Source organism: Coloeus monedula (assembly GCF_965178545.1).
Source record: "Coloeus monedula genome assembly, chromosome: 5".
In the NCBI taxonomy this organism is placed as follows: domain Eukaryota; kingdom Metazoa; phylum Chordata; class Aves; order Passeriformes; family Corvidae; genus Coloeus; species Coloeus monedula.
The window spans coordinates 47,633,725-47,658,419 of NC_138785.1; the positions used below are offsets into that span (position 1 = coordinate 47,633,725).

The window sequence follows — 24,695 nt, forward strand, 5'->3', positions numbered from 1 at the left end:
AAGAAATACCATGTTCTGAAAGGAGCCCAAGTGACATTTCTAGATCCAAACTATGTCATTGCTAATAGAGATGCTACAAATGTTGATCTTCAATGATAAATGTGAAGAATTCAGAAATTAATAGCTAGGACTTGACGCATTTGTGGAAATCTTGACAGTCCTCCACACAAAACTGTGCCTGAAGAAGGACACATTGCTGCTAAAGCATAGCAGCAACACAAAACCACATTTGCAGCGCATTCACTTACTTTCGATACAGTTCCTCCTGCTGGGCTCAAAGTCTCCTCTTGGTTTAATTTTCCTTAAGCTTGGCCTTTAGCAGCAGCCAATATTTGTCTGCTGAGGGCATGAAAGGCTCTAAGAGGATGGCTCCACTAAGGACAGGGTTTTCAGAAGGTTTCATTGAATTAATTTTGAAGTTTGGCTTTTTTTCTTGAGGAATGCTATTTGGAACTGAGGCCAATGCTCTTCCGTAACGAGCGTGTCCCAAAGATGACAACACACACATTTGTAAAGCTATGCAGATTTCTCTAAAACAATGGTGATTTATATTATTATACAGAAGTATTTAGATGCCAAAAGGCATCTAAATGTGAATAATTCTCCTGACAAGCTTTCAAACTCTGCATCCAACTCAAACAAATTAAGGACAAAAGCTTAACTTGGTTGCCAAAAATGCAAATTATAAACCCTGTGTATCCTGCTCCGCCTAGAATTATAAAAAGTTTATGATACATACTTATTTTTGAGATCATGTTTCCACGTGCTACAGGTTTTTTTCTGTACAAACAACCTAGCTGCTCTCTGGTAATCTCTGGAATACATTTGCTAGAATGTAAGGTCATGCTGGATAGTAGGTGGATTTGTGTGAGTACTCTGCACTTTTATATCTTGACATTTAGTTTTCCAGCATGTGCTTCACTTCAGAAAGCCTCTCATATGCTGAACCACACTGTGACATCTTGTGCATACATTATGTTGTATAAAATACAATGACTGTGATAATGAAATATTTCAGACTGTTCACTTTACTTACTTTTCACATAGACATTAAATGTTACAGAGGAGCTGGCATCAGAGTTGGACACAAAAAATGTGTAAATGCCTCCTTCTGTTCCTTTTAATCGTGTAAGGTGAAGTTCACTTGTGTAACTGTAAAGGAAAAATTTAAGCATTACTAAGACACACAACTTGCTCTGAACAGGCAATTGCTGCACGGAAAATAAGAAGGGCATTTTCTGCACACATCGTCCATGCAAACACTCTTATCTTACATTATGACTGCGACTGCATCCAACATCCAGCAGTTTTGCCACTTCTAACACCCAGATGTGTGTCTGGGTAGCAGCTCAGCATCAGGCTCAGACTGCATGCATGCATCACCACCTGCTCCTCTTCTCACTGAGGAGGGAACCCAGATTCACAACCTAGGCCACATGTTCTAGGTGCTTCACTGGATTTTGGGAAGACAAGGGATTAGGAGAGAACAGTGCCCAGCAGAAATAAAGGCATAAGCTTTTATCCAGAGCACTTGGGGTCTGCTGTGGCAGTGGAGGGAGCTTCTGCACACAAACGACCTTAATTCTCATTTTTGCTCTTGGACAGCAATATAGGTGAGTCGTGAGTATACAGCATGCTGGTCCTCAGATGGTGTGGTTAGCACAACGCTAATCCAAATCTAGGTCGGCAGACTTTACACCAGTTACTGTGGCAAGCCACACATTCTACATCTTTTATAGTCACAATTTTCTCACCATCCCCACTTTCCTCTTTCCAGAGCAGACCCTAGTCTGCTGTTCCAAAGTGAAATCGGTATTTACAGCCATGCATATTACCTGTTATTGCCCACAGTCTTGAACTTGACATCATGGTCTGAGGAATTCTGTAATGTTTCGTTCATGTACATCCAGACTTCTTCCTTCGGTTTTGGATATGCCTCATATTCAACTGTTAAGTTTCCATTTTGTCCTGCATTTATATCTATTGTGGTATTCATTGTTGCAAACAAACGGACAAATCCTTTAGCTGATGGTCATATGAGGAGAAGAAAAACAATTTCAGGGCCATTTAGAAAATTGTGAGTACTCTAACCACACTTAGACGACTTCAAGATCAGTGATCAAACATACAACTGTGAAACAGGAAATCTTATCTGCAGAGCAGAACTCAGACCCTCACCTGCCAAACCCAAGGCTACTAGCTACATGTAGCATGAGGCACAGGACTTAAAGCAGCCTTGAGTGCTTTACCATAAATAATTTCATCTTGTGGTGAAAAATACTCTCTATATACTTTTGGAAAAATGCAAGCATGTATTTGATTCTACTCAAGTATTTCTATTTTTTCAAAAATTTGACTTGCTAACTGTCTGGTATGAAAAAACATTACAAAAAAAGTAAGCGAAAATCATTTATTACAGTATACTAGAGTATTAAAGGTTTCTTTGTCAAGTGTAATTAAGAACAACATTACAAATGAAGCTATTAAAAGCTGTAATTAGAGAAAAATGTCCACAGGCCTAGATACCAATAATCTTAAACTAAGGCATTTCTGTACATCTGCTGCTGGGTCTTAATCTTTCATTTGGCAGATACTATTTATCACTGCGCAGTTCCATTCCAAAATATCATGTCTAACAACATCTTTGCTGTAGTGGTTTTAATTTCATTAATAAACCCATCAGATTGAGGATTCACTTTAAAAAGACTATTTTTTCAGTCCTATTACAGAAATTCATAAGGGAATTATCAGTTTGACAGGCAGATTGCAATTACTAGGAAACACATTTACTGAGAGCTTGAATTTAGACCTGAAGTCAATCTCAGATCCCTGCTTCTTCCCACTTTCTAGTAATCAAACTGCCGTGGCCAGCTGGGCACCCGAGCCTGGGAAAACCAGAGCCAGTGGGGCTTGGTGAAAGCATATGGATCTGCCAGAGCACTTGACAGATGCTTTGAAGAAGAAAGGATGAAGTAAATTCACAGCAGGCAGGTACGCTCTGAAATGGTCTCCATCATCAGAAAAGAGAAAAATATTTCAAATCTGAAAACGGAAGGTTTATAGTGCTTTTTTCAGTTGTCTGTATAAACACAGGATTCCCTATGCAAGCTATATTCAAAATCAGACCCAACAGCCTTCAAATAAAATTTTATTATGATGCTATCAGTCCCTGTAATACAGTTCTAGTACCTTCTACAATTAGATAAATTAACTGCTAGAAAATGTAACTAGGAATTTACAAAAAATACACATTATTTCCTGTAAAACCTTTGGCTAATGTTAAAGCCATAGTGATGTAGTATCTGATGCAATTCCAGATCTCCCTCTATGTACACACCATACAGCACTTCCTAGGACTCTGGGAGCTGGCACACTTCAGGTGAAGATAGTCAGTTTGACAATAAATGGTGAAAGGTATCCAAGAGTTGGAGCTTATTTTATTTTAAGTCAAACTTGAGAGGGTGGAGAGAGAAAACTATCTCAGAAAGGAAAGATTCCACTTTTTCTCTGGCATTTTTTATAAAATACAAACCTTGCATTTTACTAAATAAAAATTTTATTTCCTACTTTTTATAGTGCCATGCTTTATTTTAAACCCCAGACTTTCCAAAGTCAATCCTTTTTAAAGCTACATTTGCATATGTAGTAGTACTAAGAATTTCTGTAGTTAAGAACTTCCCTCTTCTTATAATAAAAGCTTTCACACTGATCCCCTTGGGGAGAAGATTTTCTTTCATACTTCACACTGTTTCACTCTTTTACATATGAATGTAGTCTCTCCTGTAAAAAAAATGAGGAAAATATCCCTGTCATTGTGAGCCCTACCACTCGACCAGCACAGCAAGGTTAAGGGCACTCAAACCTCTGCCTATTTGCTGAAGATCTGACCCACACGGGTCAAACACTTCTGTTTTCTTTACGCTACCAGGGAGAGCAAAACAAGCAGTGTTGCCGGAGTGCGTGTCTGTGCAGCAGAAAAACAGATTTGAAAAGGAAAAAAAGAATCCAAGGCTACACTTCCCTCAGTTACTAAACCCTTGAATGGTACGTTACTGGAACAGTTGTAGCAACTACACAGACCAGAATGATCTTAATAACTATACCAACATGTTCTTAATTGTACTCAATTTATCAAATGATCAGGTTTCAGCAGCTTTAAAATTCAAAAGGCACTGTGTGTCATCCAAGTTAATATATAGCAGACTCTAAACACATCTGTTATTAAACAAGAGGAGGAAGGGAGTTTGCTCACTGTTTAGGGACATGATCCAAAACATGTAGAAGTGATGGATAGTGGGTTTAACAAGGGGGTGACCTCCGGAACAATTTCATGCTGTCTATGTGCACCATGACATTGCTCACAGCATTATTTTAAATAGAGGTATAAATATAGCTTCTACGTAAAAAACATTGACACGCTGTCACAGTGAAATTCCCCATGCTTGGAAGGCAGGTACTGAAGATGTGCTTTGCGCTTGTGCTGCCAAATTACTTAAGCATAGGGACAGTACGAGGCAAAGGTAAATTAGCTGCTTTGTTAAAACCCGTTTAAATTTTAGCTTGAATACGGAAGGATGAGACACCAGAGGGACAGAAACACTGTTGGGTGGTTGTTCTAGTATCACTTTAGAATAACGAGCAAAGGGTTATAGAAATTAAGGCAGCCATACGCACCACAGCTTCCTGAACCATCCCATATGGTACCAGCCAGCAATAACCTTTACAGAAAAGCAACTTTACTCACTGAGGTTTGAGGAAAAAGAGAGAGAACGAAGAGAAGACTCCCCAGTGTTCTCACTTTTCATCTCCTGCTCTTAGAAATGTTAAGATTTCTACAAGAAGCATTTACCTAGAGCTTTCAAGGTTACTGTGGCATTGGTTTTTCCGAAAGGGTTTTCTGCTTGGCATGTGAATTCTCCAGAATCATTAACTCCCACTGAACGGATGTTCAGTGTTAATTTCCTTTCATATCCATAATCACCCAAATTTCTGCTTTTGCTTGTAACAATCTGTCGGTAAAAAACAATTAACATCTAAAACACTGTGTATGCATCATCTTTCCTAGATAAATTAAAAATAGGAGTAATTATAACTTTGCTATATTAATATTCATAACTTTAAACCGGAATAATAAGCCAGCACGACAAACCTGTCACTAGAATCTCTCCATGCAAAACAAGTATGTGATCAGCTGCCTTTGGGAGATAATGTCCTCTCCTAAGTCTTATCCCCTCCCCTTCTTTTTTTTTTTTTTTCCCCCACAAGCTCCCTTCTAAGGCAAGAATGTGGGGGGACATGGGGTGGGGCTGGGGTGAATTTGGGGCTGTGTTCACCTGCCCCAAGAGTTCCAAAGGGAGGAGACCAGCCCAAGCCAAAGAACTACCGCTGTAGCTTCTTCACATGTTCCCATTACCTGATGACAAGTCTGCTGCACCCAAGGTCAGACCCAGCTCATTCTGCCTACATTTCCAATACTGAGAAGGTGAAAAACCAACTGAAGGTTTTATTTGCACAAACAGCACTTCTAACTGTAGGGCTTGATGCAAAATGACCACTGGGTCCTGACTTTCCGAATGCTCAGAAGCTGCAGCTCTTGTATGAAGTCATTGCAACTCAGAAGTGTGGTTCACCACTCAAGCGGTGCCTGAAGTTCAGCAGACTCTCTAATGGTTGCAATGCTTCCCAGAGAATGACAAGAGACAATTTAAAGTCCTGGGGCTTCATTTTAACTGTGTTGCTTTATGTCCCAAGGCCACAGCATCTCCTGATTGCAGGCATGCTGCACAGAGCCCTACCGGCAGCAGACTACACACAGCATCCTTCCTCTGGTACCCACTCTGATTCTTGGTCCATAGAAATCTAAATTTATTAATCTTAAAAGCAACTGGAAGTTTCTTTCTCTTAAATATGTCATGATTCTATACATATGCGTAGAAAAAATAAATGCTTTGAGATATTGACTTGAGTCTCTGTGAGAATGTTCGGTATGGTTGGGAAGACTGATAAAATTTACACTGGTTAATCCAAACGCAGACCTGGACTTGTTATGATTTTCTAATCGAATTACTGCAATTCTTGGATGTTCCAAGAGCTTCTAGATAAATTAAAGCTTCTCAATGCAATTTTGATTTCTCCTGAGTTATAATAATCACAAGAGAAGTGTATTTAGCATGGATGTGCTTGTTAGTAACCAGTCTCCTAATTTTCCAAAGCAGTGGTAACTTCAGTCATACATGGAAAAAGCATTTCAGTCTTTTTCCTCTCATCTATTCAGGACAAAATGTAATTCCAAATCTACTTAAATATGAAATTTATGTGTTCTCCTTCAACACAAAATTCAATTTGATAGTATTTCAAAGACAGCAACTCCTACTATTTACTAGAAAGGACAGAGAAGTCAAACTTATTGGGAAAATAATTTCCTTGTGGCTTTTACACATTAAATAAAAAATTATAAAGCACAAAAAATGAAGGGAATTTCATCAATCTGTTACACAGGAAAGGGAGGGGAATGAGAGAAGAAATAAAATTCTCAGATAAAGGTCCTGGCACAGGAACAAAAGCAGATCTGCATGTCCCAAGCCACCTTTGTGTCACTTAGACCTTCTCAACGTTCAGAGCTGCAGGGTGGGATTTCTGGAGCAGCAAGCACTTAGCAAGAACAGCTTTACCAAAGATGGTGGATTAGCTAAGCATGGCATGCTCAGCCCCAGGGAACAGACTCCTGTTCGTTATGTGCCCAAGGAGATGTAATTTATCCAAATATCACAGGAGGCTTTTCTTCCATATACATGGGCTGAGAATTACATATTCTGGTCACTACCATTAGCAGTAAAAGAACAGTCAATTAGCATGGGAGTGTATACTGCAGGAGTTACTAAAAGGTCTTCACAAGGGCCTTTAATTAATTTAAATTTCAGGGTATACCCAGAAGATCAAGAAGCATTCTCAAAAACAACCCAATGTGTACTGCTCATTTCAAAGACAGAGCTGGCAGCACACTGGCTTACCAGGAAAGGGAAACTTTCTGCCTCTCTTCTGCAGAGTAGTTGCAGTATCAAACTCTCCTGGAGCACTGAGACTCTCAATAATTTAATCTGGTGATGCAGTCAGTAACTTCATCTATCACTGGCAGACAGAAGCCAGTTCACTGGTTCATTTTTCAGAGCTTTTCCAGTTAGTGAGGCACACCATGTAATTTAAATGAATTAATCATTCCTGCGAATGCTTACTACTATTCCTGTCACACACAACCCCATGCTAATTAGCAGGTATTTACTGTTAATGATAACAACTAGAATATGTAATTTGCAGTCCATGTGTTGATATTTGCAGCTCCCATTGATTGCAATGTGATGTGTAGGCACTCCACGCTTCCGTATTTAGGAAACCCAACAGAGGTCACCTAAACTTCACATTGAAGAGCCTAACTTTAAATTCTTTTTGAGAAGAGAAGCCCATGCAGATGCTTTTTGTCCCAGCCATCCTCATGGGCACAGGATAGTTGTTGCCCTCTCACCAGTCTGTGGGATACTGAATCTTTGTAAATGCAACAAATCAAAATCAACACAGCATCAGGTACCCAAGACAAGCATGTGAATGTCTACAGAGAGTCTGTGAACTGTGCTGAGGCACACACGATACAATTAAAGGAACTTACCCCACTTTTGTGAGAAATCCAACTAGCTTGTACACTGCTATCCACATCTGTGATTATGCATGTAACTTCAAATTCTTCCCCTTCTTTGAGAAGCTCATAGCTTTTTGATAAGGTGATGACAGGAAGAGTTTTGTGAACTGGAAAACAATTTAGAAGTTTATTACTTTTCATTAGTCTCAGCTCTTCCAAGGGGGATAAAAATCAACAGTCATTAATTAACTTTCCAATAAAATCAAGATTCTGATATGTATTAAATTTTTTTAAACTTATTACACAGTTGTTCCTTTACAATAAGCAGATTTCTGCCTCAACCTTGCATCAAATTACACTTAAGAGTTAGATAATACTTGTTAGAGCATAGCAACTTGCATGAATAAACTTGAATGATGTTGAACCATCAGTGAGACAATTCGTTTCACGACAGTGATTAAAAAGCAGCACTCTGGAACTGAAAACATGGTAAGTATCAGTCACTGAAGAACAGCAGCCCAGCACTAACTGCAAATTTTAATTACAAAACATTACAGCCAACAGAAAGTACTGTGTGACAAGTCCCTGAAAAGCTCCTGATGGACAACCTAGGAAGGACAGGTACAGCTCAAGGACTTCTGCACATCTGTGCCTGAAAGCACCTCAACCTCTGCTCACAGTGATGGCTCACAGTTTGTCACCCAAGAATCAGGTGGTGACATGCAGACGTGGGGTAGCTGTACCCTGTTCTGCTTCAGGATGTCTTTCATCAACAGTCAGGGGTATCTGAGGACTACATATCTCCTGCCTCTGCAAAGCTCTTCAGCTCTCCCTCTGTTCTGTTCATGGCTTGTTTTTCTATTTTCTTCATCCTTTCTTCAATTTTTCCCATTTTATTATACTCCAGTTAATTTCGCACTAGGGCTTTTACACAGGAAGACAAACTGTAAACGCAGATAAGGTCTTCAGACTCTCTTTCTACCTCTGACACAACTTTTGTAGTTGTCTTAGGTAAACTGTACAAAACTTAGGGAAACACCATGCTTGTCAAGCATTCGTACTTCAACAATAATGTTTTCCTCATGTTGCTGTAAGAAGCTACAGAAGAGAACAAAGAAACATGTTTGCTCTCTTCAGATATAAAGGCTCACACAAAAATCCCCCTCAGCATTCAGCATACCCAAGAGACAGGAGGATGCCAGTGCAGAAGGCATTCTGTGTTCTCATCTGCCAGAAACATTTCTGGACATCCAAAAAAAAGCCCGAAGTCCATAAAGCTCCTCATTGTTTTGAGAAGGGCTGTACATAAACACTCCCTGTGCTGTCGTAGCTGATGTGTGTCTGAGTACTCCTGCACAGCTCCCTGTTTCATGGATGCCTCTTCAATCTTTCTGCACCAGAAGCTCACACCTGAGGATCTGAGTGGCATGGTTATAACTACAAACACATTACACACCAAAGCATCTCCAACATGTTTAAATGTTGAGCCAAGGAGAAAGTGGGAGTTTTACCTGGTGAACTCAATAAGGACTGAACACTATAGCACAGCAAATACAATACTGAGTGACAATGCTGCTGATGGATTTCAGCAGATGCTTCTACTTATTGCACGCTTCCTTCCTAATGGAGAAGGTGGGCAAAATGACAAGGTGCCCTCAGCCACCTATGGTTGCCCACCATCAGTGGTTTGCTGACAGTGGTACCAGGTCAGCACCCTTCCATCTGAAGTCACCACTGAATCACACCACTAGAGATTTTTATCCTGTAAAAAAGTCCAATACTACAGCCTCCATCTTCCTATGTCAGAGAAAAATCAGTTATATCAACCAGCTGATTTCTTTCTTTGGCCATCACTGAAGAAACAGTTTAAAAAAACCCCACTTGTTACAGAACAAACAAGACACACAGCAAGAATGGATTTGATTTTTGTTTGTCAAAGAAGAATGCCAGAGCTGCCTGCACTGATTAAACTTTTGTTCTCATTAATTGACATTTAGTAGTTACTAAAGTTCATTGTATGAGAATTTCCAAATCATCAGGAAAAGAAGATTTAAACTTGCCACAGCAGACTCCGCACTTGAGATGGTCCCCACTGCTCAACCTCTTGCCCCACCACCAAGGAGAATGGGCAGGTCACACATGGAACAAATACCAGCATATGCCCTCACCATGCCACAGGGCAGCTCTCCTTCACCAGCACGAGGGGACGTGCTGCTGTGGCCTGGCCTCAGCTCCCAAGCCCTGGCACGATGCAGGCAGCAGGGATGAGCACACCAGCCCGCTGGCCCGAGCCGTGCTCCCCCTCCTTCGGCAGCAGCCTCAGCTGCAGCAAGAGGTGGCTTCATTCCAAGTGTCCAGGGCTACACAGAGAACAAACTCATTTACTTGCCCCTGAGGAAATGCCAAGCCAGCCTGGCTTGCTGAACTGCTCCCTCCACTTCCCTCCTGGGTATTTATACAGCCCAATAATGACACACAGCCTAAGTGTAGGCTCCAAACTGCCCAGACAAAACCGGCCTGTAAAGTCCTGCAGACAGACATCGGGCCTCTCCTTCTTCCCAAACCCACGTAGGCACCCAACCCTAGGGCACAAGGGGGTCTGAAGGTCAACTGTAGGGTATCACCAACAGGTTTGCCAAGTGTAGTGCTGCATGTAGCAGCTCAGCCACAACGCAGTCCGCATCATGATCTGTGCACACAGCTGTTGTGATCATCTTCACTCAATAATAAGAAGACAAAGACCTTCTCCTTTCACAAGCTCTGCTTCTCCCCCAAATCCCTTTTCTTTAATGCCATCAATCAGCTCCTTCTACTGTCACTTGTGGGCAACGTACACAGGAGTCAGGCACCAAAATAATTTTGCCTGCTTAAACCTGTCCAAACCTCAGGGTGCTGGTTTGCCCTCAGAATTTAACAGCATAACCCACATTTCTTATAATGATGAAAAAAACGCCTGGAAATCACCAGGAACAGAAAACAAAACTCATCATAGCCAAACCTTCTGAGCACAGCCACAAGTTAAGTGTCACGAGATCAATCTGTGCCCTGACACAACTGGCCCAAAACAAGCTTTCTAAGCTCACCACTTTCCTTTGGACAGCAGTGAGGCTTCACACACAGCCCTTCTCTACATCTCCTGGGAGGTGAGGAGTAAAATCAGGCTCTCTACAAGAAGGCAGAAATCCTGTGTTACCTGGTCTCACATTCAGGAAAATCTTCTCTGATATCTTCTCAACTCCATTGTGCTTGGCCAAGCACTGGTAGCAGCCCTTGAATGACCTCTGTACGTTCTTTATAACAATGCCCTTCTGGGGATTGGGAATGAACATCATATTTCTGGGGAGACGTTTGCCATCACATTTTTTCAGTGTGAAATTCGCAACATTTGGATCTGTTAGTGGGCACACTAGCAGGATGTCACTGTCTTCCTTTCCGTAGATCAGAGAATCAACAAGAAAGAGCACATTTGGATCTATGAAGAAACACAAAGATCTGTCAGAGAAGCTGGCATGGGAACTTCTGATGACCCTAACTCTACAATTGGGCACTTGTCAAAGAGAGTTTCTTTTCAGCCAGTAAAACTGAGTATTGCCTAATTCATGTTTACCAAGAGACATTAAATTTTGTCCTAAAAGAGCAGCCTGACAGGAGACGTGCAGTAGCATTCAATACCAGGTACACTAAAGAATCATTCGCACTAAAAATAAGCTTACTCCTTTTTTATTTGGAGATGGAGGGAGTTTTTTGCCTTGTTTAGGTCCAAAATATCCCCACAACAGTAAACAGATTTTCACAGATCACTAAAAGTAATTTGCTTTTAGCTAGTGGCAGGGCTGTAAAGTTTCATGCCCATGGGAGGATTTGGAAGAAATTTATGAGCAAATGGAAGTTGAAAAGCACCTAAATTATGGTTTTTCACTTCTGTAAAATACATAATCTAAATGAACACACATTGTTACCAGAGGAAGCAGCAAACAACTTCTCTCTTTCTCTCAGCTCCCTGAAAGCAGAGACTATTTTTAGCCTCCTTAGAAGAAAAATTGGGCATACAAACAGCATATCTGATTGAAAAATCATCATCACATCTTTCACAAGGTAACTTTCCTATAGCATTTCATCTCGGCCAACCACAGCACACAAACATATAGTACTTCAAACACTTTTACAACCAAAGTTGAAGCCCATGATATATCATGACCTTGAAATACTAAGAAGCTGGCAAACACATAAATAAAGGAATGCGTGATGACAAACACTCTGTAAAAGTTTATTTCAGATTCCATCTGCCCTCTCTACAGAGGAGAATGAATTAAAAAAACAAAAACAAAGAGGAAAGTTTTCTTTCCTTTTTACAAACATGCTTACAACCTGAATGATTACAGATCAACAAACCATGGCTTAACAAGGAAGACTGAGAGAATTTGGTTAAGATAATGGACAATGTGCATTTGGTTTAAGACAAGAAGTACCAGGCTGAAAATGAAGCCTGGGATGTTTATGTAAGCAATTCACTATATCAAGGGGTTCCTCATCACTGAACAGAGAAGTTACTGGCTGGTTTCTAGCTTAGAGTGAGGGTGTAGCTTTGGCTGAATTTGATACTACCACCCAAGAAGACCCCACAAACTACAGGTTTTGAAGCATCAGTCTAGAATTAGAGGATGGAGACAGTATACTAAGAAATGAAAAAAAAGTAAAGCATTTCTGAACAGAATCAAAATGTGACATTTTGCACATAGAGACCTTAAAAGAAATGGTATGACTAGCTGTCACTGCTGAGCAGGAAGAGGATGGATTAAAAGTGCTCATCTAAATGTCCCTGCTAACAGACATACCTGATTGCTTTCTACTCAGTCCCCTTTTCTCCAATACAGACAGAACCAAGATATCTTCATTATGCAGAAAGTATGGCTCCCCACAACTCCAAAAAAGAGAGAAATTTTTGAAAATAGAAGGAACAAAGACCTGTTTCACTAACAGCTGAAACTGCGGGGAAGGTCTTGACTGGAGAAGGTAACATCGTTGAGGTGCACCCCTTGCATCTTCAATTCCCCTCTTGAAGGGAATAGCACAGTCAGAAGACATGAAAGGACTTCCTATGGGGAATCCAGACAAAAACAAGGCTGTTCATGCTCATGTTCTTCCTTTCATAGCCTTCTACCCCAGAGACATCTTGGGTTGCACTTGCCTTCTGGGCATACTGCAGGTTTCCAACACAAGATATAGTGGTGCTCATCATTGCTTCCTTCTGAAAAGACTTGAGATCAAAATCAAGACATTTTTCTGTCTTATGCAGGAGTCTGAACTAGGCTTGCTTGGATTAGGAAAAAAGCTGCTTTTATAGATACAACACAGGTGCTTTCTGCCGTAACAGAAAGGTGAAACAGGCACACATCCACAGTCTGTCAACACTGTGTCATCCTTGGTCACAGAAACAGAAGAAATTTGGATTTTGTAGGTTCAGAAGAACGTAAGATATCAACAGATGCCACCATTTTATGTGTCACTATGCAGGATCAAGGTCCTTGGTCCTACTCTCTCTTCACTCCCAGTTTTACAAGCAGAGAAGTATACGGGGTGTTTGTGGCAACCCCACAAGCAGCAGAGCATACGACAGCATCTTACAGGTGGTATAAGATGTCATTAAACCTTGCAAAATGATGGTCAACCTCACAAACATACTTATTTCACTGCCAGGAACTTGTCAAAGTGAAGGTGGCATGTTTTTCACACAACTGAGACAAAAAAGATAGCAACGTGTTGTATGAGGGCCACACAACTTCCCTAATGCGTGGTAAGCATGCTCAGGAGAGCTGCCTGCTATCCTAAGGTGAAGGAGTCACTCATGTAATGGAAAACAAAAACATCTCTATGATCATAGCTATCTGGGATAATTACCATGACCTTCAGGAAAAAAATCATGGTAGGTAAAGTCAACACTGTTTACCACATATAGGTAAAATACATGCCAGATTTCCTTTAGTCACAGTCTCAGAGAAAAACAGAAAGTCAAGAAAACTTATCCATGGTAGCTGCATGGCTATTTGGAGAACCCAGAGTAGTTAAAGGAGCACTCTTTAAATTGTGTGGCCACTATACCAGATATCTTCCCTGGAGAAAATAACCCTCGCTGTGCTGCGCTTTGCTATGCTGGTATCTCCCTGTCTCAGAGAACAACCTTGCAGTAATTCTCAAAGGACTAGCGGGGTTCAGAGGAGGCTCTTTTGAGACAACCCCTGTTGGCCAAGTAATGCTGTCTTCAAGAAAGTGGATACCGTAGGACCTTTTTTCTATTAACAGTTTAGGAGACCACCAGATTTATGGGAAGGGGAAGCAAAATAACCATTTTCCTTGGAAAGTAAATGGAGTGCCAGGCATGGTAAACTGTGAACTTGGGGGCAGCTGATGCAGACATAAATCAGAAGAGAAGAAATTTGAAGAAAACACTGCACAAAGAAGAGCAATAAAGGATTGAGAAATGTGTCAGAGCAGAAGCACTTTTTTCCTGTCTGAAACATTTCTGATCAGTCACAAGGTAGATCAGAAGCTGGAGGCAGAGGAATCATCACTGTTTGCTGGCTTAAGCCCCGGAGGACAGTCTCAAAAGACCAAATCCTTTAGGCTAACTGCCTCAGTAAATTAGAAGCTTGGGACCAAACCTTACATGACTCCATACTGATGGATGGCACAATTAAAAAGACATTTCTACTTATTTCTTACTTCTTCACAGTATAACTGACTCACACAACAGACTCAGGTCACTTAGGTAGCGTCTAGAAAGGGAGCTCAGATAAGCATGACCACAAAATTAACGGGGATGTAAAGAAGAACTCATCCAGAACTTTGTGCTGCTGACAAAGGCCATTGCAAGCAAAGCAGAGAGCGAGGTTTCTTCCTACTGGACAGGGAAGAAGATTTCTTCTGCCCAACTGTGTTCTGCCTCTGAACTTCAAACTCATTCCCTCCTCCAACATTTACTGTCCTCTTATTTTGGGAGTGAAGATGGGGGGGTGAGGAAGCAAAAATAATGCCTTCATTGATATTTACCTTTAACAAAAACATAGTAAGAGGAGACAATACTCCCTTTGCTTCTGCATGTGTATCTGCCTATGTCTCTGACTGTTGCATTTCTAGTGTGCCACTCTTTCTCACTGGAACTCCTTGCTTTTGCCGATGGGTCTGAGTTCTGGAAATTCCATGTCACAGGTCCCTCCTCGTTGCACGTCAACCTGAATTCCTCCCCTTTATTCACAACCTGTAAAGACTCTACATGGGACAGCGAACCACCTGGAAAAAAAAGCACAGAATAGAATGTCTGTCAATACAACACTCTCTTTTCTTCTGCAGCAAAATTTTATTTATAGCTCTATACATGCAACTAATATTTTGGGAATTATTTCTTAAAAATACTAAGCTGCAATGGCACTGTGTTATTCTACAGACACCTTTTGGCTTGTGAGACCTTTGGCACACAGAGAAAATAACCCGTGCAGGTGGAAACTGGCCTCTAAAAAACCTTTTGAAATTAAAGTTTCAGATGCACCACTCTCTGCAATGTTTTGGCTTTTGAATGGGAACAGACCCAAGCTATTTAAAAATTAAATTCAAGAACATATGAGTCTGATCCTACATGGCAGCACTTTTAATCATTCTTTGTCATTTACTCAGTACGTTGCCAAGAACTAAAGTTTTCCTTGCTCAAGAGTTATCTTTTTATAACTGCTCTCATGTATTCAGATGCTCCACTCACACTCGTGAATTAGAAGTGTCCAGTTTAATGAAGGCATCAGTACATGCTTTCCACACTTGCTTATTTCTTTACCTGAAGTGCCAATTCAACATTTCTCATGTTAAAAAAAAAAAAATTCATGCAAAATATTCTTCAAGTTTTCATCCCAACACCACCAAATTAGTTTCACTGAGGCACCAATCTCCCAGTCACCAAAGCTGCTCTAATTGACCATTTAGCTTCTTTTTCACTGAACACGCCATAACACAATGTTTTAAAAGTTCTTACAAAATAAAGCTCTGTAGAATCGGCAGCTCCAGTTCACAGTTCCCAACTACTTCCCAACTGTCTACACAGAGAAAGGAGCACATTCAGGCTTTTCTGGCTCCACTGTTAGGGTAAGCCCATCAGGGGGCTGCTGAGTTAGCATACCCATGGTTTGAAAGTCTTAGTGATCCTACAAAAATGAAGTTCACAGTCAAAAATCCAGAGAAATTCTCAGTTATGGACCTACTTGCACATCAGAAGAACATACGCAAATATTGAGGTGATCTTGCAGTAACAAACCCTTCCCCTTTCAGAGTAGCTCTTCAGTCCTACGAGTGATCCTTAGCTTACAATGACTGTGCTGTTAGCTCATGTCACAGAATGGTACAAGACTGTACAAAATCCATGTGGAGTAGCAGAGTCATGCCACTGAAAATACTACTTGCATGCAAAAACACACTCTGCAGCTCCATTCAGAGGCTGAATTTCCCTACCCACACAGATAACAACAGACATTCAAGAAAAACAACTGGATAAGTAGTTGGGGTGAGGTTATACACTCCAGACTTAATTCACTCATCTCACGGCTTTACTCATTCTTAAACTATATACTGGATTAAGACCAGGTCAGGTAACTGCTCCTCTTCCTGACAAATCCACCACAGAGTAGGAAGCAAAGGATGGTTAGACCACCTGCAGAGACTAATTACTTTGTTTGTAGTCTGGAAGGAGCCCTCCTTGGAATTAGAATTTATCAGTGTTAAACTCAACTGGCACTCATTCTTCCAGTGTCACCAAGTAATTTTCCACATGACGTCCACTAATCCTGCATATATGCTTCCATGACTGAATGCACAAACAACCACCCTAAAAATAAAAATCACCAGAAAAATGCAGAAAAAAACCCCTATTAATTTCAAATCTGCTACCTCAAAGTGCAGGTGTATGTCTGAGCTGTGGTACCGTAGCTCAAACAAGAAGAGTGAAAGTCCAAGGTCGCAGAAGCACAAGTCCCAAGTCAGCAATGGCACAGTAGACAGGAACGCTGGAAAAATCCTTTGCCCTGGGCAAAGATGTGCCTGACTGCAGGGCTGAGGCAAAAAACCTCTGATTTTCAAACCCCCTCAGATCAGAGCCAGTAACTTTTGGCATGTGAGAAGACAGAAGACAAAGATCTCTGAGAAGGGCTCCTGAAAGACCATGCAAGTCCTTCACGGGGTTGTCTTTGGAAGACTTCTCTGCTGCTTCCCACAGACCACAGGGCACTTCAAGTGACAAATTACATGAGCTGCATAAGACAGCAGAAGTGTGGTGTGGTGTGGTATAGCTATTCTGGCACTAGCTTCACAGACAAGTCAGGGAAGATTGAGAAAGCAAAAGATGTGGACAACCTTCACTGGAATCACTCCATGCCTGCAGCCAGCAAGGTCTCAGCCCGGGCTCCGCCAGGGAGGTGCACATGTAGCTGGACTGGGATGGTCCCCACTGCCCATTGTCTCAAGGAGCACGGTCCTGAGCAGGTCACACAGCCCCTGCCATGGAGCAAATACCAGCATATGCCCTCACCATGCCACAGGGCAGCTCTCCTTCACCAGCACGAGGGGACGTGCTGCTGTGGCCTGGCCTCAGCTCCCAAGCCCTGGCACGATGCAGGCAGCAGGGATGAGCACACCAGCCCGCTGGCCCAAGCCGTGCTCCCCCTCCTTCGGCAGCAGCCTCAGCTGCAGCAAGAGGTGGCTTCATTCCAAGTGTCCAGGGCTACACAGAGAACAAACTCATTTACTTGCCCCTGAGGAAATGCCAAGCCAGCCTGGCTTGCTGAACTGCTCCCTCCACTTCCCTCCTGGGTATTTATACAGCCCAATAATGACACACAGCCTAAGTGTAGGCTCCAAACTGCCCAGACAAAACCAGCCTGTAAAGTCCTGCAGACAGACATCGGGCCTCTCCTTCTTCCCAAACCCACCTAGGCACCCAACCCTAGGGCACAAGGGGATCTGAAGGTCAAAACCAACAGGTTAGCAGAGGAAAATGGACCCGTTAGAGGTAGCAGTGTAAAGATTAATGTCGTAATTGACCTACTACGTGAGGATGGATCTGTCAAACCATACACATCACTGCGTTGTGTGTAAATTCGGACAGGTTCTGCAGTAACAAACGCTTCCCCTCATGAAGGCCAGCTCAATAGTCCTACAAATACTCACTGCCATGTCCCTCTGATGCACAGCACAGAACAGCATTGCACAGCTGGACTGGACAACTAACGGCCATGCCTGAGCCGGGGGCAACGTTTTTCAAAACCCAACACCACTTGCATGCAAAAACACACTCTGCAGCTCCATTCAGAGGCTGAATTTCCCTACCCACACAGATAACAACAGACGTTCAAGAAAAACAACTGGATAAGTAGTTGGGGTGAGGTTATACACTCCAGACTTAATTCACTCATCTCACGGCTTTACTCATTCTTAAGCTATATACTGGATTAAGACCAGGTCAGGTAACTGCTCCTCTTCCTGACAAATCCACCACAGAATAGGAAGCAAAGGATGGTCAGACCACCTGCAGAGACTAATTACTTTGTCTGTGGTCTAGGTTTTGGAGGAAGCCTTTGTCCTCTCCCCATCTCCCTTGGATGAAGATTTACCAGTGCTAAACCCAACAGACGAGTCCACCAGCACCTGTTTTTCCAGCACCACCAGAAATTTTCCATGAGTTCCACTAATCAATCCCCTACATAAACTCACATGACTCAACATATAAAAAAGTATCCAACAAAAAATAATTGCCAGAAAGAATAGAAAAACATAATTTCATCTTTTTATTGAATATTTATTACTTTTACATACTCTTTCCCCTAGCTCTCATCCTATCCATTCAAGTTAAGAGCTCAAATTTCTGCAACACTTACTATCAGGACTATCTAGTAAGTTACTGAAAAGTTTTTGAAGGTAGTAAACAACACAGCAGAGCATGACCTGTCCAGATGAACAAGAAATATGTTATGTACCAGAACTGGAGAAGAAAAAAAAAAAAAGAAGAGGAAATAAGCACACTTGTGGTGAAGTATCACTCATATTTTGAGATGATTTTGCTATGGTTCCTTTTACGCAGTCTATGAATTCTCAGCAAAACAATTTACAAACTGAATAATGCCTTGTGCAAAGGATTCCCAGAGTGTAAAGGGTTTTCTTCTTTTGCCTTCTGAAAATAATGTCTCTTCAAGAAAACTATGACAGTGTAAGGACAACCAGTTGTAAACACAATGACTATTAGATTTGCTTCATATTATGCACCAAAATATCAGCTGTATTTAAAAAGAGAATTAAAATGGTGTTTAGAAAGATAAGAATGACTTTCTATCTTCTTTTTAGAGGAATAATTAAGTGACAGAAATCTGAGAGTTTAACTAACAACTTGTAATCCAGTGTACTAATCCCCACAGCATGTGTCCATCTGCTCTCTCATCATCTTCTCCCAGACTCACATCTGAGACTGCTCTATTTGTATGGCACCCGAGTGATAGGGCTCTTTCCAGGCCCCTGTTGCTCTCAGGGACTCCAGTAACATCAACCACGTAATCATAGCCATGACACCAAGACTCCTAATTCAGGAATCAACTGTGTTGGCAGTATATATGCCAGAGAAAAGAGATCTCCCAAGTGCCAAACCCCATGGGATACAGTGTTTGCTGTCTCCTACCAGAGCTCTGTGTTCAGCCCAGGTGGGATCACGGCTTTACCAGTCACTAGCAGGACTATAATGAGCAACGAGATGGAGGAACACACTGCTATGTCCCCACTGAAGTTTTCCAGGCATGGGTATGTATCCTTAATCTGTTATCTGCCTCACACCTGGGCATTTCTCCATTCTCTCTCCACCTCTTTACACCTTTGAAAAGGAGGTGGACTACTACTTTAATATTCAGCTGAGTGTCCCCACCTCAGTGAGGTCCACCTGAGCAGGGGAACAACTCAGGGCAAGGAGAAGAGAGGAAACCTGTCTTCTGCCCACATGGGTCCTGTGGTCTCAAGTGGGGCAGATAATCCCACTGTTGATCACAGAATGTGGATCCCACCATGACACACTCAACATTCCCCATACACTGCATAGCCAGAGTACCACACTGGGATTCTGGATGACCCTCTAGAGTTGTCCTCAAGGGCAACTACAGTGTGTAGTTACTATATGCTAACAAAAACACACTGATAATGGCAAATATTTAGTAAGTCACAATTTAGAAAAACTAAAATAAACTGCTAAGCTCAGAGTTGGACAGCCAAAGATCCATTTTGGATGTACTAAATTTGAGTCCTACAGCTGAAGAGCTTCGCTTCCACAACCCTAACTTCTCCTTGTAATATAACAAACTTGAGTTAAAAACTACAATGCTGGGATCACTTGTAAACAAGGCTGTGTAACTGAAAAATAATATATGAATATATTAAAATGAAGGAAGAGGAAGGAAAGAGGAGGAGTACAGCAGTTGTGAATTCTGCATGCAGAAGGAACATCTGGAAAACCAGGCTAGAGGAATTAGAAATTCAAACAGCTCTAGATAATACTGATAGGAAATGCAGGTCAAATTGCAGGGATATGATTAAGGACAGCAGAATGTTCCTGTAACAATTAAGGGATGTGCAAACAACAAAAGCTCTGGCTAAGGAGTGAACCATCCTGGGGGAAAAAAAATACAGTTTATGCTGGAGCTTTTCAGCCTCAGAACAACACTGCTGTAGCATGGAAAAGCACATCAGGTGCAAGTCCACGTCAAGCTTGCAAGCAACTGGAAACCATCTCCAGCTGCCAAGCAAACAAAGGATGTGGGACTGCCATGGAATAAGATGAAGAGTCAAGCACTGTGGATTTTATTCCCAGCTCTGCCACTGATTTCCTGCACAACCTTAGGCCAACAGGTTAGTCTCTCTGTGGCTGCTTCCTCTTTCAACTCTTATCTAAACATTAAAAGGAACAAGAAGTTTGTGGCAGCTCTGTAACACAACAGATTGCTTCCAAAGAAAAATAAAAACAAAAAACCCTGTGCCTTATCCCATGCCCTTCCACTTCAAAGTTGTGTCAAACATCTCCCAGGACAGAGGCACAGTGCAGCTTTGCAGTGCCGTCACAAACTGCTCACATCCAGTACCAGCCTCTCTGCCAAGCCCACGGGACTGGCAGCGCCCTGGCAACAGGTTCATTGCTGCTCAGCAAGGGCAAATCCCTCACCCTGCCTCCTCAAGGGCTGGGGCACATTGAAAGGGCATGGCAGGCTCTTCTGAGCTTCTGCCTTCTCCCCTCGCAGCTGTCCATAACTTTCATAGTCATCATCTTGTAAGCTGTACAAACACTGCACAACGAAAACAATGACCTGACTATGACCTGACCATGACCATGATTTCTAAAGCAGTTAACGCTTTTCTATCATAAGTGCACAGAGGAGCTAAACTTCAAGTGACACAATGTCCACGACTTTCGTCTAAGATTGTGGGGATTGGATACAATTGGAGAGACTATTTTTTTCAGTGCCTATGCATTCTGGGCACTGCCTTCACTCAAGGGCTATCACACAGACCTCACTCGCCGTGGTTTTTCATCTACAACAACGTAAGAGAGCAGAAACAAGAGATATGCTTTATCAGTTAAAGTAGTAGCACTGCTGTAGATGCAATGGTCCAGGGATATCAGCAAGACATGGCTTGCAGGGAAGTAATATCCTCTTTCAGCATACCCAGCACTGCTGGAAAAAATGAACATGTTTTCAGACACACAAGTCCCCTGCAGGTCTGAAAGAAGAGCAGAAGCAAAACCATCTCTTTTACGCAAGTGCAGAGGTCCTAGCCAGAAGCCTACTCAATCTTCTCTAGAGTATTTACACACAGGTCTAATTGAAGAGTATCACCCTTCCAACTCTGTCTCCTATTTGTTAAAGCCACTATGACAGTTGACATATGCTATGATGGACATGAATGTAGATCCTTTCAATTACATTTTCTTTGTCCTGCCATTTCATGCCCCAAGGAAAAAGATAAAGTGTCAAACTTGCATGTTAACCACACTGAAACAACTTAAATTTATTCTGATGTATAAATCTCCCAGATTTTTCAAAGGAGACATGCTATCATATGCTTACTTGTTTTATTCCACTTCACTAAACAGACACTCTCCCTTATGCTAAATGAAAAGTTTAGCAATGGCAAATGTCAGTTTTAAATTACTTGATCTGAAAGCTACATCAGATCCCATTTCAGCCAGGCTGTGGGGGAAAAGGTGGCTAGCAAAAGAAACTATCCACACCAACACCCACGCTAGTGTCTTCCTCAAAGACATAGAACAAAAAATACCCAAGACATGACTGTCCCTGCAAGTGTCACAGACTCTTGGCATATCTGAATGACACAAATCCTTGCTGACTGTCTCCTCTGCCCCAACTTCTTTTCAGAGACTGAAAAATTATCTGTCACTGGACACATACTTAAGTCTAGGCTGATAAAGCTTCCCTGCAGAACTAACCGGTTTGTTTCTAACCCATCTCACAGGGTCAGTGCTATCTGCTGACCAACAGACTCCTCAATGCTGTGTTTTCCAAGCAGATACTAAGAGCTCACAAGCTTGGGCTCGCTCTGAAGTTTTGGATTCTCAGAAGCTACATATTACTAAGCAGAAAACCAGTGGAGAGGATTAATGAGGGCTTTGACTTTTACCCAGCTGCATGAGGGCAACCCCTGTCTTCCCACCCAGCCCTGCTTGCCCCCTCACCCTGAAAGGGAAGGGGGCAAAGGAAGGGCACTGTAGAGAGCAGGAGGAGGGAGCTCGCCAGCGCAGCACTCAAAGGCGCAGCCAAGCTGACTCCATCTGCAAACAGCATTAGAGAAATGGAGATCTCCCACACAAAGAGCAAGTGTGGAACCAGCCAGCTGATTCCCACCCATGGCAAACTCAAGAGAGGAAGTGGCAGGAGGTTAGAACAAAGGTTGTCTTTATCATCAGTAAAGCATGGGGAACTACAGAGGCTGTGGCTGTGAGACACCCCCCTTTGCAGTGATGCCCCACAGTAAGCTTTCAGCTCCACAGTCTGCATTTGAACCTACATGGACCTGCCTCATGACACACCTCATGCCCTGGCAAGGCACTTCACAGAACAAGTAAGAGGCACTTGGTGCTTACCACTTGCAGAGAAGAGAGCTCAGGAGACTGAGGGGACACTCAGGTACACCTGGACAGAGGTTATATATGCAGCCCTCCAAACAAGATGTGATGAATCAGGAAGAGCCAGTATCAGAGACAGGTGGCAAGATGACAAATCCAGCCAGCTCTATAGACCCTGTATATCCCACTCTCCAAGAGAGACATTCACAGGCTCTTCAGGCAGGATAAGCGTGAGCACCTGGGACAATCGCTGGCTTGTGGGCGGAAGCCAGCAGATCCTCCTGCAGGGGGTCTTGTCACACCAATTAGTGATGTAGCTAACTCAGTACTTCAGAACCAGGCTTAGCAGAGCAGATTCCTCACATGACCTCCAAAACCATGTGAGAGCTGCCCTATGCATGCAAGTGCAAATCTCCCTCAAGGCCAGGGACTGGGGAAAGCAACTGCACCTTCCAGAGATAGACACACCTTCCTCTTCCCCACTGGCTTTATTTCCCTTGCTGAGGTGAGGAAAATCCAGCCATGCAAACAGGCTATTGTTCCTGCCTGCTGAGCACCTTGCCCTTTCTGACAGGCATCCCTCACTGTGCAAATAGAGGCATTTTTCAAAGGCAGACATGTAGCTGAATATAATTCTAGTCTAGCACATATACTAAATGGCTACAGCAGGATCAAACACCACGTTTCTTTCCAAGGCTGAGTACGGTACCTCCCTGAATCCTCTTTTCTTGAGAAGTCATGGCTTTGGGGCTTTTTCTGTTGTTTTGGGGTTTGTTTTTTGAAGGAGTACCACGTGCACTACAGTAGCCCAGTCACTTACCTCGAAGCAGTATGTGTGACAACCTGCACTAGGTGATTGATCCATTTCACTATATTACACTGACGCACTACAGTCTCTTCTACCTAAACTTCCCACCGTGGAAGGAATCTACAGGCAATGTATCAATGAATAAAACCAAACCCCATGCATGACTGATTTGCCAGGTTTGGTTTTTTTTAAGCTAGAATGGTCTGTGCTTACAACAACTACCTGATAATTCTTATTCAAAGAGAAATACAGAGGACATAAATATGTACATTATGTACGCACACAAGTAGATTTGCAAAAAAAAAAAAAAGCAACTGTATGCCACAACACTTGTCAGTATTGAGATTTATACATTTAGACTGATCCTTACTCTGAATTATTGCCTTCTTTCCTCTAATTTCCAAAATTACTTATTAACCAGCTGTTCCCACAGTTAGTTTTGTCAGCTGTTAGACACATAAATAAACAAATTATAAGGTAAGTGTGGAGAATGATTAGAAGGAACCAAAAAGCACACTAATGCATAGCGTATTCATATTCAGCTGTCATGCGCCCCTTCTATTCCTTTAATGACTCTTTCTTCTCACTTCTCTTTGCTGACATTTACATTAAAAGGTGCAGTGTCTTTCAACTTCCATTTTGAACGAATGTTCCTTGTAATGAGCAACACAGGCTTGAAAGCATGCTTTCTGAAATGCAGTAAAAAGGTAGTTTTAATGAAGAGAAATGAGAAAAATGGAGAACAGTGAATCGTTTTGCCATCTGAATTAATGCCTATTTGGAAAAGGCTCAACTGAGGAAGGAGATGTAAGACTTTTGGCAATGCGAATTCTAATTATTTCAAGTCTTGGCAGTAATTTTATCAAATAGTAGCAATTTCATTAAAAGGTGCACTGGTAATCATCTACATAAGGCCTCCAGAGGGGAAAATATACCAATAATTGCATAATTATGTTATCACTGCTTGTATGATGGACCACATTAAATACCACAAAGAGGAACACTGCTTTTTACTTTCTCTAGATATTTAGTTCAGTACGTTTTCCTAGAAGATTAGAGCAATAAACAAGACCTTCAGATTAACATGTTCACCAAATTTTGCAGAAAAGACACAG

At 42.0% G+C, this 24,695-nt stretch overlaps 1 protein-coding gene across 1 annotated transcript in view; it reads right to left on the reverse strand.

Annotated features, from left to right (window-relative positions):
* KIT (KIT proto-oncogene, receptor tyrosine kinase) overlaps positions 1 to 24,695 on the reverse strand; it is a gene marked incomplete at both ends in the record, with an annotated part of 53,642 nt that overhangs the window by 20,567 nt on the left and 8,380 nt on the right. Inside the window, 6 exons of the mRNA XM_082281989.1 lie at positions 1,037 to 1,152; positions 1,836 to 2,025; positions 4,850 to 5,009; positions 7,661 to 7,797; positions 10,824 to 11,102; positions 14,678 to 14,917. Of these exons, the coding sequence (XP_082138115.1) occupies positions 1,037 to 1,152; positions 1,836 to 2,025; positions 4,850 to 5,009; positions 7,661 to 7,797; positions 10,824 to 11,102; positions 14,678 to 14,917 (1,122 nt within the window). The remainder of the gene's footprint in view (positions 1 to 1,036; positions 1,153 to 1,835; positions 2,026 to 4,849; positions 5,010 to 7,660; positions 7,798 to 10,823; positions 11,103 to 14,677; positions 14,918 to 24,695) is intronic.